General features: G+C 40.7%; 1 protein-coding gene across 1 annotated transcript; it reads left to right on the forward strand.

The window, feature by feature from the left end:
- The first annotated feature begins 11,407 nt into the window (after positions 1 to 11,407).
- LOC128571781 (40S ribosomal protein S26) lies at positions 11,408 to 11,865 on the forward strand. The gene has a single exon (XM_053571454.1). It carries the CDS (start codon positions 11,433 to 11,435, stop codon positions 11,778 to 11,780), a length of 348 nt encoding a protein of 115 aa, XP_053427429.1. The 5' UTR covers positions 11,408 to 11,432; the 3' UTR covers positions 11,781 to 11,865.
- The last annotated feature ends 2,267 nt before the right edge of the window (positions 11,866 to 14,132 follow it).

Genomic DNA, 14,132 nt, shown 5'->3' on the forward strand with positions numbered 1-14,132 from the left:
AGGGAGTTGTGTCCTTAATTAGCTTCTCATCTTGACTGTCATTGGTGTATACAAAGGCTACTGACTTGTGGACATTGATTTTATATCCTGAAACATTACTGTATTTTTTGATGACTTCTAGGAGTCTTGTGGTTGAGTCTTTGGGGTTCTCTAAGTATAAGATCATGTCGTCAGCAAAGAGGGAGAGTTTGACCTCCTCTGCTCCCATTTGGATTCCCTTCATTTCCTTGTCTTGCCTAATTGTATTGGCTAGAACTTCCAGCACTATGTTGAATAGTAAAGGTGACAGAGGACAACCTTGTCTGGTTCCAGTTCTAAGAGGAAAAGCTTTCAGTTTTACTCCATTCAGTAAAATATTGGCTGTGGGTTTGTCATAGATAGCTTCAATCAGTTTTAGAAATGTGCCAGTTTTAGAAATGTGCCACCTATGCCTGTACTCTTCAGTGTTCTAATTAGAAAAGGATGCTGGATTTTATCAAATGCTTTTTCTGCATCTATTGAGAGGATCATGTGATCTTTATTTTTGCCTCTGTTAATATGGTGGATAACGTTTATGGACTTGCGTATGTTAAACCAGCCTTGCATCCCTGGGATGAAGCCTACTTGATCATGATGAATGACTTTTTTGATGAAAAGCTGTAATCTATTGGCTAGGATTTTCTTGAGAATTTTTCCATCTATATTCATGAGTGAGATTGGTCTGAAATTCTCCTTTTTGTTTGGGTCTTTTCCTGGTTTTGGTATGAGGGTGATGTTTGCTTCATAGAATGTGTTGGGGAAGATTCCTTCTTCCTCAGTTTTTTGGAATAATTTCTGCAGTACAGGAATAAGCTCTTCCTTGAAGGTTTGATAGAATTCTGGAGTGAAGCCATCTGGACCAGGGCATTTTTTAGTTGGATGATTTTTTATTGTTTCTTTGATATTGGTGCTTCAAATTGGTCTGTTCAGGAGCTCTATTTCTTCCTGGCTAAGTCTAGGGAGAGGGTGTGATTCCAAATATTGAACCATTTCCTTCACATTGTCAAATTTCTGGGCATAGAGTTTCTGGTAGTATTCAGAGATGATCTCTTGTATCTCTGTGGGATCAGTTGTTATTTCCCCTTTATCGTTTCTGATTGAGGTTACTAGAGATTTTACTTTTCTATTTCTAGTTAGTCTGGCCAATGGTTTATCTATTTTATTTGTTTTTTCAAAAAACCAACTCCTTGTTTCATTAATTTTCTGAATGATTCTTTTGTTTTCAATTTCATTGATCTGATTTGATTTTGGATATTTCTTTTCTTCCACTGAGTTTAGGCTTAGATTGTTCTTCTTTTTCCAATTCCATAAGATCTCTTGTGAGATTGTTGATGTGCTCTCTTTCTGTTTTTCGAATGTAGGCATCTAAAGCAATGAATTTTCCTCTCAAAACTGCTTTTGCAGTATCCCACAGGTTTTGGTAGCTTGTGTCTTCATTGTTGTTATGCTCAAGGAAGTTAATGATTTCCTGTTTTATTTCTTCCTGCACCCATCTGTTATTCAACAGAAGATTGTTTAATTTCCATGCCTTTGGGTGGGGTCGAGCATTTTTGTTAGAGTTGAGTTCCACCTTTAGTGCCTTATGGTCTGAAAAGATACAAGGTAAAATTTCAATTCTTTTGATTCTGTTGATATTTGTTTTGTGTCCCAGGATATGATCAATTTTGGAGAATGTTCCATGGGGTGATGAGAAGAATGTATATTCTTTATCTTTGGGGTGGAGTGTTCTATATGCGTCTATCAAGCATAGTTGTTCTAGGGTCCCATTTAAATCTCTTATATCTTTGTTTAATTTCTGTTTAGAGGATCTGTCCAGCTCTGTAAGAGGTGTGTTAAAGTCCCCTGTTATGATGGTATTATCAGATATCATATTGCTCAGACTGAGTAAGGTCTGCTTCAAGAATCTGGGAGCATTTAAATTGGGTGCATAAATATTTAGAATTGAAATGTCTTCTTGTTGTAGTTTTCCCTTGACCAATATAAAGTGACCATCTTTGTCTTTTTTGACTTTAGTTGCTTTAAATCCACATGTACCTGAAAATAAGATTGCAACTCCTCTTTTCTTCTGAATTCCATTGGCCTGAAAAATTGTCTTCCAACCCTTGACTCGGAGCTTTAATTTGTCTTTTGAAGCCAGGTGTGTTTCTTGCAGACTGCAAATGGATGGCTTGTGTTTTTTAATCAAGTTACCCAATCTATGTCTCTTCAGTGGGCAATTCAAGCCATTAACATTTATGGAGATAATTGATAAGTGTGGTAGTATTCTATTCGTCTTATTTGGTGAGAGTCCATTGCTTAGTTTTATCTTTTGCATCAGTGTGGAGGTTAGGTTCTGTCCTTTGATTTCTGAGTTCTTACTTTGCTGCTGATCCATTGTGGTGGTCAGTGTGCATAACAGGTTGAAGTATTTCCTGTAGAGCCGGTCTTGTTGTGGCGAATTTCCTCAATGTTTGTATATCCGTAAATGATTTGATTTCTCCGTCAATTTTGAAGCTTAGCTTAGCAGGGTACAGAATTCTGGGCTGAAAATTGTTCTGTTTAAGTAGATTAAAGGTAGATGACCATTGTCTTCTTGCTTGGAAAGTTTCTTTAGAGAAGTCTGCGGTCACTCTGATGGATTTGCCCCTGTAGGTCAACTGGCACTTACTCCTGGCAGCTTGCAGAATCTTTTCTTTTGTCTTGACTTTGGACAGGTTCATCACAATGTGTCTTGGAGAAGCTCGGTTAGAGTTGAGGCGACCTGATCTGCTTTCAGATATCCCTCTGAAAGCAGTGTGTCAGAATCTTTGGTGATGTTTGGGAAATTTTCTTTTATAATATTCTCTAGTATGGCTTCCATTCCTCTGGGGCATTCTTCTTCCCCTTCTGGAATTCCTATAACTCGTATGTTGGAACGCTTCAGAAAGTCCCATAATTCTGACAGTGAACGTTCTGCTTTCTCTCTCTTCTTTTCTGCCTCTTTTACTATCTGAGTTATCTCAAAAACTTTGTCTTCTACCTCTGAAATTCTTTCTTCTGCATTGTCTAACCTGTTGCTGATACTTTCCATTGCATCTTTAAGTTCCCTGATTGACTGTTTCATTTCCTTCAGCTCTGCTATATCCTTTTTATATTCTTCATATCGTTCATCTCTGATTTGATTCTGTTTTTGGATTTCCTTTTGGTTATTTTCCACTTTATTAGCAGTTTCCTTCATTGTTTCCATCATTTCTTTCATTGTTTTCCACATGTGTATTCTAAATTCCCTTTCTGTCATTCCTAACATTTCTGTATAGGTGGAATCCTCTGCAGTAGCTACCTCATGGTCCCTTGGCAGGGTTGTTCTGGACTGGTTCTTCATGTTGCCTGGAGTTTTCTGCTGATTCTTCCTCATGAGTGATTTCTTTTATCTGTTTTCTTGCCCTAATTTTCCTTTCACTTCCTCTTGCTCTTTAAGTTCTTGTGCCTGTGGACGGTTTTCCACTGTTTTAGTCCTCCTCTTGGGGTCCAGAAGTCTCTCACTGACTCCCTGTATCCTCATAGGAGTGATGATAGGCAGTTCCCACCAGCCAGAGATGCCTGGAGTCCTATCTCCCCAGACTCACGGTGCCCAGATGCAAGGAAGCTGTTACTCAGTTGCCATCTTGCTCCACCTTCGTTCAGCCCAGGTGCTGTTCTCACTCCGGCAAGGCTGAGGGCACTTTTATCTGGTAAGAGCTTGTAAGTTTATGAGAGCTTCAAATGACTACTGCTTGAGTTAAAAATAATCACTGAGAAACAAAAAGCAGAAGTATTTATAAAGTTGCTCCATTCGCCCTCTCCCACCGTGGGTGCTTTCCTGTTTACCAGATCCCTGTCCTCCATCCAGCAATTCCCAAGCAAGGCTCCTGTAGGCCACTGGTGCCCAAGATGCTGGGTGGGGCAAGAGTCGGGTTTAACAATTTTTTGAATGAAAAATAACAAATGATATTGATGATATGGAGAAATTGGAACTCTTATACTTTGAAGACAGGAATATAAAATGGTATGACCACTGTAGACAACAGTTTGATGGTTCCTCAAAAAGTTAAACCTAGAATTATCGCATGACCTAACAATTCCACTCCTAGGTATGTACCCCAAATACTTGAAAGCAGGAAATCAGACACTTGCACACCAATGTTCATGTAGCATTCCACAATAGCCAGAGGTGAAACCCATCTCCTTGTCCACCAACATGTGAATGAATACGCAAGGTGTGGAAAATCCATGCAAGGCAATATTGTCCAGCCTGACAAGGAGCTAAGTCCTGACGCTGGCTGCAATGAGGAAGAGCCCTGAAAACAGAGTGCTCAGTGCAAGAGGCCAAACACAAAGGCCCCGGGTTGTCTGATTCCCTTTACATGAGCATCTAGAACAGGTGAACCCCTAGAGACAGAAGCAAACTGGCGGTCGCCAGGTACTGGGAGAAGAGGAAACGGAAATGACTAATGAAAAGGTATAAAATTTCTTTTTGGAGACTTGGCTCCCATAGCACAGTGGTTACGGCTCCAGCTGCATACACCAGGGTTGGCAGGTTCAAAACCAGCCCGGGCCAGCTAAACAAAAATGACAACTGCAACAAAAAATGGCCAGGCATTGCAGTGGGCACCTGTGGTCCCAGCTACTTGGGAGGCTGATGCAAGAGAATCACTTAAGCCCAAGAGCCTGAAGTTGCTGTAAGCTGTGATGCCATGTACTCTACCAAGGGTGACAAAGTGAGACTCTGTCTCTAAGCAAAAAAAAAACTTCTTTTTGGTGGCACCTGGGGCTCAGTGGGTAAGGCGCCAGCCCCACGTACTGAGAGTGGTGGGTTCAAACCCAGCCCGGCTGAACTGCAACAAAAAAATGGCCAGGCGTTGTGGCAGGCACCTGTGGTCCCAGCTACTCAGGAGGCTGAGGCAAGAGAATCGCTTATACCCAGGAGCTGGACGTTGTTGTGAGCTGTAACACCGTGGCACTCTACCAAAGGCCATGGAGTGAGACTCTGTCTCTACAAAAAAAAAAAAAAATTTCTTTTTGGAGTAATAAAAACACTGTGGAACTAGATAGTAGTGATAGTTGCACGAAATTATGAATGTATTAAATGCCACTGAATTGCACACTTTAAAATGGTTAAAATGAAGGATTTCATGTTATGTGAATTGTATACTGCTCCCTCCCAAAATAAAACAAAATGGAAAAATATATACACACACACAGAGACACAGACGCGCGAAAGAAAGGGGGCTTGGGTTGGCATGGATTCTAGAAGACTGAGGGGGTATTAGGCAGCTCAAGAAAGCAGGGAAAGGTGCTTGGCTCGGGGCAGCCCAGGCCAAGGTGGGTGGGCTGAGGGGGAGGAGCTCCTCTACCGTCCAGAGATGCCCAGGGGCCAGAGACCCAGGACCAGCTCCTGCTCCCAGGTAACTGGAAAGTGATCTTTAGGTGATTAGCAGCAACGCACATCAAAATGCCCCCAACAAGTACCTGCTTAAAGGCTAGAGACACGAATGAAAGCAATCACAGTCCTTTGCTGTGAAAACTGATCCGCTCTCCCTTCCTCTGAGACAAAGCCTTTCTTGCCTTTAGAATGCTAAGTGTGGCCTGGAAATTTTAAATCTGGAGAGCATGACTCTTAGATGATGAAAAGCAGGGATGCTGTCGCCCTCCTCTGGTCACTGCGGGCCTTTGGTTTTCTCTCTCTGTGGCAGGAGCTGCTATTGCGAGCCCAGGACCAGCACCTGACGTGTTAGGGAGCCCAGATCCTAGGGCCGGGAAGGGAGCTATCCCTCTGCTTGCCCCTCCACACGCACTGGCCTCCTGGCCCTCGTGCTCCCACAGCAGGGTCTTGGCCCAGGCTGCCCTCCTCTCCTCGTGACCCTGAGGCACGCACTACCCTCTTTGCTCACTGTTAGAAAGACAAATTCCTGGCTCTTTCCATCTAAGTTGTGTATTGCTACCCCCTACAGAGAACCTGAAGAAATTAGAAAGTGATAATGCTCTCCACACATAGTGCTGACTCCCTCCTTTCTGAGCCGGTGCATTGGGTTTCTAACCCAGGTTTATATATACATATATATATATATATATATACTTTTAATTGAGACAGTCTTACTTCATCACCCTCAGTAGAGTGCTGTGGCATCATAGCTCACAGCAATCTCAAACTCTTGGGCTCAAATGATTCTCTTGCCTCACCCTCCCTAGTAGCTGGGACTATAGGCGCCTGCCACAATGCCCGGCTTTATTTGTTGTTGTTTTTGTTTTTGTTTAGCAGGTTTGAAACCACCAGCCCTGGAACATGTGGCTGTCGCCCTAACCACTGAGATACAGGTGCTCAGCCCATTACTGTTATTATTTAAAAAAAAAATATATATATATATATATATATTTTTTTTTTTTTTAGTAGAGACGGTGTGTCACTACGTTGCCCAGGCTGGCCCCTAACTACTGGCCTCAAGCAATCTTCCCATCTCAGCCCCCCACGTGGCTGGCACTATAGGCATACAAGACCACGCCCAACTAATTTTTTAAAAATTTTGTTTGTAGAGACAGGGTCTTGCTATGTTGCCTAGGCTGGTATAAAACTCCTGGCACCCTAAATTTCCTTCTGAAAGAGGGAAGTCTTCAACACCCTCTCCCACGATCTGCCCAGACCCTGGGAGGGCCAGGTAGAACTCCTCACCTAGGAGGCTCCTCTATCCAGGCAGGTGACACACATCAGGCTGGGCACTAGGTGGCCTCTTTGCCTCAGATGGGCAGGCTTCATCAGTGAGACCTCCTGGGGTGCTGCCACTTCCCCATCTACCTGGATCCGGGCTGCCCTGGCTTTTCACGTCTGCTCAGGGCGACTTGAGAGATCTTGCTCAGTTTGCCCACCCAGATATGTCCTTTAAAACGGCTGCTACCATTTTGTTAAGATTGTGATACCTCCATGAAACATCGAAAAGATGGGCAATCTCACAGACCATAAGAGAAATGCAAAACAAAATTATAATGACATGTCTTTTTTTTTTATTGCCACCAATGATCAAAAAGTCTGATAATTCACTGTGAGAGTGAGCAGGTGGGGAAACACACTTTCCTGGTAAGTTGGTGCAGCCTATAGGGAGAGAAACGTGGCAATATATTTCCAAATTGTATTTATTTATTTTTTCTTTTTCTTGTCTTTTTTTTTTTTTTTTTTTGAGACCGAGTCTCACTCCATCACCCTGGATAGAGCACCAAGGCATCATCATAGCTCACAGCAACCTCAGTCTCCTGGGCTCAAGAGAGTGATCCTCTTGTCTCAGCCTCCTGAGTAGCTGAGACTACAGGCACCGGCCATGACACCGGCAAGCCTTTCTATTTTTACACGGGGTTTTTTTCTTGCTCAGGCTGGTCTTCAACTCCTGAGCTCAAGCAATCCACTCTCCTCAGCCTCTCCTAGCGCTAGGATTACAGGCATGAGCTACCGCACCTGGCCCTTTCAAAATTTGAAATGCACAGTGTTCTCACTCATGTGGAAGCTGAACAAGCTGATGTCATAGCAACAGAGTAATGGAATAGTGGTTACTAGAAGCTGGGAAGGGTAGGAAGGAGGACGTTAGGGAGGGATTGGCTAAAGGATTCAAAATGACCGCTAGGTGGAGGAATCAACTCTAATGTTCCATAATACTGCGGTGACTATAGTCAACAATTTGTCATATAGTTTCATATAGCTAGAAGACAAGGTTTTGAATGTTCCAAACACAAACAAATGATAAATATTTGCAGTGGTAAAATGTGCTAATTGTACTGACTTGGTCACTCTACATTGTATGTGTTCAAATTCTACACTCTACGTTGTATGTGTTGAAATAAATATATACACTTATTATGTGTCAATTAAAAAATTAAAAAAAATAAATTTAAAAATTTTTATCTAGATGCAGTGTCTCAATCCTATAATCTCAGCAACTCAGAAGGCTGAGGCAGGAGGATAGCTTGGGGCCAAGAATTCAAGAACAGCCTAGGAAACATAGCAAGATCCCTACATCTAGAAAAAAATAATAAAAATAAGAAAATTTAGCCAGGTTTGGTGGCACACATCTGTAGTCCCAGCTACTCAGGAGGCTGAGGCAGGAGGACTCCTTGAGCCCAGGAGTTTGAGGATACAGTGAGCAATGATCGCACCTGTGAATAGCCACTGACCTCTAGTTTGGGCAACAGAGCAAGACTCCCCTACTAAAATAAATGCAGAGATGCTCTCGCCCAACAATTCCACTTCTAAGTATTTATCCCATCAATATATTTCCACATGAATGAAATGACGAGGATGTTTATTGCAATGCAGTTTGTAATAACAGATGCTGATGAAAAAAATCCTCAGATCCATCAGATTATTAACAAATCATAGTACAACCACACAATGAAACACTGAATTTTTTTGAAGATAAGGCTTTTTTTATATTCTGATAGGAAAATTATCTCCAAGGCTTATTGTTAAATTAAAAGAGTAGCATATACATGGTTTAATGTTTCCACTTGAGTGAAAAAAATCCATCTATTTCAACTGTGTTTATAAATGCATAGACTTGGGTCTGGAAGGATGCTCAAGAATGTGGGTGACAAGAAACTAAATAATATGATTTTTTCTAGAGAAGAGCGCTAGGGCCCAAGGAAGAGAAGGGCACAATTTACTCAACATCCTCTTTTTATTGTGGGAAGATAGAAATAACATAAAATGCTTACCATTTTAACCATTTTTAAGCGTACAGTTCCGTGACATCAAACTGAACAGATGGCTGTTTCGTAACCATCACCACCAGTCACCTCCAGAAATTTTCTCTCCCCAAAGCAAAACTCTGTACCTACTGAACACCAACTACCTACTCCCCCAGCCTCAGCCCCTGGCACCCATCACCCTATTTCTCATCTCTATGAACTTGGCTACTCTAGAGGCCTCATATAAGTGGAATGTGCAGTGTTTGTCCTTTCGTTTCTGGTGTATCATAACATCTTCAACAAACACACTTTTCCATCTGTTAAGACCTCCTGGGGAACTTTTTAAAAAGTACTGAAGCCTAGGTCTAATCCCTAGAGTATTAATTTTCACCTGGTGTGCTGTGAATATGTTAAAGATCAATAATTAAATTATTTTAAAAAGAAGTCCAAAGCACAGTAAGTATATATATATTTTTACTCCTTTTTTTTTTTGATTAACGTAATTGAAGTGTGCCAGGGATATAGGCCCTATAGGTTCAAGTGTGCCACGAGATAAAAAATATTGAAAAACACTGCTCCAGAGAGTCAGATTCACAGGTCTGTAGTGCAGCCCCGGCATCTGGGTTTTAGGACCCTCCAGGTGATCCTGCTGCTGACTCCCAAACCAGGCTGGCAGCAGACCACCTGCAGGCCTTGCAAAGACTCCCAAGGCCCCTCTCTGACCTGCTCGCTCAGAATCCTCAGGAATATGCCATTTTATTTTATTTATTTATTTTTATTTCTTTTTTTATTGTTAAATCATAGCTGTGTACATTAGTGCAATCGCCTGTACACATTCTAAGATGCACCATAGATGTGCCCCCCCCATTACCCTCCCTCCACCAAAACCTCCATCCTCCCTTCCTCTTCCTTGGCCCTTTCCCCATAGTCTTGTGCTATAGTTGGGTTATAGTCTTCATGTGAAAGCTATAATTTAGCTTCATAGTAGGGCTGAGTACATTGGATACTTTTTATTCCATTCCTGAGATACTTTACTTAGAAGAATATGTTCCAGCTCCATCCATGTAAACATGAAAGAGGTAAAGTCTCCATCTTTCTTTAAGGTTGCATAGTATTCCATGGTATACATGTACCACAATTTGCTAGTCCATTCATGGGTCGATGCGCACTTGGGCTTCTTCCACGACCTAGCAATTATGAATTGGGCTGCAATAAACATTCTGGTACAGATGTCTTTGTTGTATTGTGATTTTTGGTCTTCTGGGTATAAACCTAGTAAAGGAATTATAGAATTGAATGGCAGGTCTATTTTTAGGTTGCTAAGTGTTCTCTAAACATCCTTCCAGAAGGAACGTATTAGTGGGCATTCCCACCAGCAGTGTAGAAGTGTGCCCTTTCCTCCACATCCACGCCAACATTTCTGGTTTTGGGATTTTGTTATGTGGGCTACTCTTACTGGGGTTAGGTGATATCTCAGAGTAGTTTTGATTTGCATTTCTCTGATGATTAAGGATGATGAGCTTTTTTCATGTGTTGGTAGATCTTGCATCAGTCTTCTTTAGAGAAGTTTCTCTTCAAGTCCTTTTCCCACCCTGAAATGGGATCACGTGTTCTTTTCTTGTTAATACGTTTGAGTTCTCTGTGGATTCTGGTTATTAGACCTTTATCGGAGGTATAACCTGCAAATATTTTCTCCCATTCTGAGGGCTGTCTGCTTGCTTTACTCACTATGTTCTTGGCTGTGCAGAAGTTTTTTAGTTTGATCAGGTCCTAGTAGTGTATTTTTGATACTGCTTCAATTGCCTGGGGAATCCTCCTCATAAAATATTCACCCAGGCCGATTCCTTCAAGAGTTTTCCCTGAACTTTCTTCAAGTATTTTTATAGTTTCAAGTCTTAAGTTTAAATCTTTTATCCAGTGAGAATCTATCTTAGTTAATGGTGAAAGGTGTGGGTCCAGTTTCAATCTTCTACAGGTTGCCAGCCAGTTTACCCAGCGCCATTTGTTAAATAGGGAATCTTTTCCCCACTGAATGTTTTTAATTGGCTTGTCAAAGATCAAATAATGGTAAGTAGCTGGATCCATCTCTTGGTTCTCTATTCTGTTCCAGACATCTACTTCCCTGCTTTTGTGCCAGTACCATGCTGTTTTGATCACTATGGATTTATAGTACAGTCTCAGGTCTGGTAGCATGATTCCTCCTGCTTTGTTTTTATTGCTCAGTAATGTTTTGGCTACTCGAGGTTTTTTCTGATTCCATATAAAACAAAGTATTATTTTTTCAAGATCTTTAAAGTATGACAATGGAGCTTTAGTAGGAATTGCATTAAAATTATATATTGCTTTGGGCAGTATGGACATTTTAACAATGTTGATTCTTCCCAGCCATGAGCATGGTATGTTTTTCCATCTGTTAACATCTTCGGCTATTTCTTTTCTTAGCATTTCATAGTTCTCTTTCTAGAGATCTTTCGCGTCCTTTGTTAGGTATACTCCCAAATATTTCATCTTCTTTGGCACTACTGTGAAAGGAATAGAGTGCTTGACTGTTTGTTTGGCTTGGTTATTGTTGGTATATATAAAGGCTATAGATTTATGGGTGTTGATTTTGTAGCCTGAGACATTGCTATATTCCTTGATCACTTCTAAGAGTTTTGTAGTAGAATCCCTAGTGTTTTCCAGATATACGATCATATCATCTGTGAAGAGTGAAAGTTTGATCTCTGCTCTTTCGCATCCTTGCTTTGAAGATGACAAAGAAAAGAAGGAACAACGGTCGTGCCAAAAAGGGTCGTGGCCATGTGCAACCTATTCGCTGCACGAACTGCGCCCGATGCGTTCCCAAAGACAAAGCTATAAAGAAGTTCGTCATTCGGAACATAGTGGAGGCTGCGGCTGTGAGGGATATTTCTGAAGCGAGTGTCTTCGACGCTTATGTGCTTCCCAAGCTCTATGTGAAGCTACATTACTGTGTGAGTTGTGCCATTCACAGCAAGGTAGTCAGGAACCGTTCTCGGGAAGCCCGCAAGGACCGAACACCTCCACCCAGATTTAGACCTGCGGGTGCTGCCCCAAGACCTCCACCAAAGCCCATGTAAGGAGTTGAGTTCTTGAGGACTGAAGAATAACTATCCTTTGGGAAAACAATAAAATGGAAATTGTACTTAAAAAAAAAAAAAAAAAGAAAGTTTGATCTCTTCTGACCCTATGTGGATACCCTTGACTGCCTTTTCTTCCCTAATTGCGATGGCTAAAACTTCCATTACAATGTTAAAGAGCAATGGAGACAATGGGCAACCTTGCCTGGTTCCTGATCTAAGTGGAAATGATTTCATTTTAACTCCATTCAATGCGACATTGGCTGTGGGTTTGCTGTAGATGGCCTCTATTAGTTTAAGAAATGTCCCTTCTATACCAATTTTCTTAAGTGCTCTGATCATGAAGGATGCTGGATATTATCAAAAGCTTTTTCTGCATCAATTGAAAGAATCATATGGTCTTTATTTTTAAGTTTGTTTATGTGTTGAATTACATTTATAGATTTATGTATATTGAACCAGCCTTGAGACCCTGGGATAAACCCAACTTGGTCATGGTGTATAATTTTTTTGATGTGTTGTTGGATTCTGTTTGTTAGGATCTTATTGAGTATTTTAGCATCAATATTCATTAGTGATATTGGTCTATAATTTTCTTTTCTTGTTGGGTCTTTCCCTGGTTTGGGGTCAAGGTGATGTTTGCTTCGTAGAATGTGCTGGGTAATATTGCTTCTTTTTCTATATTTTGGAAGAGGTTTAGTAGTATAGGTACTAGTTCTTCTTTAAATGTTTGGTAGAATTCTGACATAAAGACATCTGGTCCTGGGCTTTTCTTTTTAGGGAGATTTTGTATAGTTGATGCTATTTCAGAACTTGATATAGGCCTGTTCAACATTTCCACTTCGTTCTGGCTAAGTTTTGGTAGGTGGCATGCTTCCAGGTATTGGTCGATTTCTTTCAGATTTTCATATTTGTGAGAGTAGAGTTTCTTGTAGTATTCGTTAAGGATTTTTTGTATTTCTGAGGGGTCTGTTGTTATTTCATCATTACCATTTCTGATTGATGAAATTAGAGATTTTACTCTTTTTTTCCTGGTTAGGTTGGCCAAAGGTTTATCAATTTTATTGATCTTTTCAAAAAACCAGCTTTTGGATTTATTGATCTCTTGTATAATTCTTTTGTTTTCCATTTTATTTAATTCTGCTCTGATTTTGATTATTTCTTTTCTTCTGCTGCATTTGGGGTTGAAGTGTTCTTCTTTCTCCAGTTGCTTGAGATGTTCCATTAAGTTATTGACTTCCTCTCTTTCCGTTTTCTTGAGGAAGCCTTGCAGTGCTATAAATTTCCCTCTTAGGACTGCCTTTGCCGTATCCCAGAGGTTCTGGTAATTCGTGTCTTGATTGTTGTTTTGTTCCAAAACTATGGTGATTTCCTTCTTAATCTCATCTATAACCCATGTATCCTTCAGCATAAGGTTGTTAGCTTCCATGTTTTTGTATGGGTATGCAGGTTCCTGTTGTTATTTAGTTCAACTTTTATTCCATGATGGTCTGAGAAGATGCAAGGAATGATTTCTATTATTTTAAATTTGCTGAGGTTAGAGTTGTGGCCTAGGATGTGGTCGATTTTGGAGTATGTTCCGTGGGCTGATGAGAAGAATGTGTATTCAGTTTTGGGGGGATGAAATGTTCTGTAGATGTCTGTTAAGTCCAGATGTTGAATGGTTGAGTTTAAATCTAAAATTTCTTTGCTTAGCTTCTTTTTGGAGGATCTATCCAGGACTGCTAAAGGGGTGTTAAAATCTCCAACTACTATGGAAGTGGAGGAAATCGAGTTGCTCATGTCCGTTAGAGTTTCTCTTATAAATTGAGGTGTGTTGTGGTTGGGTGCATAAATATTAATAATTGCGATCTCATCATATTGAGTATTACCTTTAACAAATATGAAGTGTCCATCCTTATCCTTAATTATTTTGGTTGGTTTAAAGCTTATTGCGTCTGCGAACAGGATTGCAATGCCTGCTTTTTCCTGCTTTCCATTTGCCTGGAATATAGATGACCATCCCTTCACCTTGAGTCTATATCTGTCTTTTAATGTAAGATGTGATTCTTGGATGCAGCAGATATCTGGCTTGAGTTTTTGTATCCAGTCCGCCAACCTATGCCTCTTTAGAGGACAATTTAAACCATTCACATTAATTGAGAGTATTGATAAGCCTTTTGAGAGACCAGTGGACATTTTTAATCCTTTTGCGACTGTGGAAGTTGGAATTTGATCAAAACTTTTTGTGTGGGTTTACTTTTATGGTGGAGAATTACACCGGTCTTTATGCAGGATAGGTCTAAGAACATCCTGGAGAGCTGGTTTAGTTGTGGCAAATTTCTTCAACACGTGAATGTCGTTGAAGTATTT

This window comes from Nycticebus coucang, chromosome 19 (genome assembly GCF_027406575.1).
Source record: "Nycticebus coucang isolate mNycCou1 chromosome 19, mNycCou1.pri, whole genome shotgun sequence".
NCBI lineage: Eukaryota > Metazoa > Chordata > Mammalia > Primates > Lorisidae > Nycticebus > Nycticebus coucang.

Excerpts from the sequence above, each read along its gene's own strand:
- LOC128571781 (XM_053571454.1), top strand. The coding sequence starts at position 11,433 with ATGACAAAGAAAAGAAGGAACAACGGTCGTGCCAAAAAGGGTCGTGGC.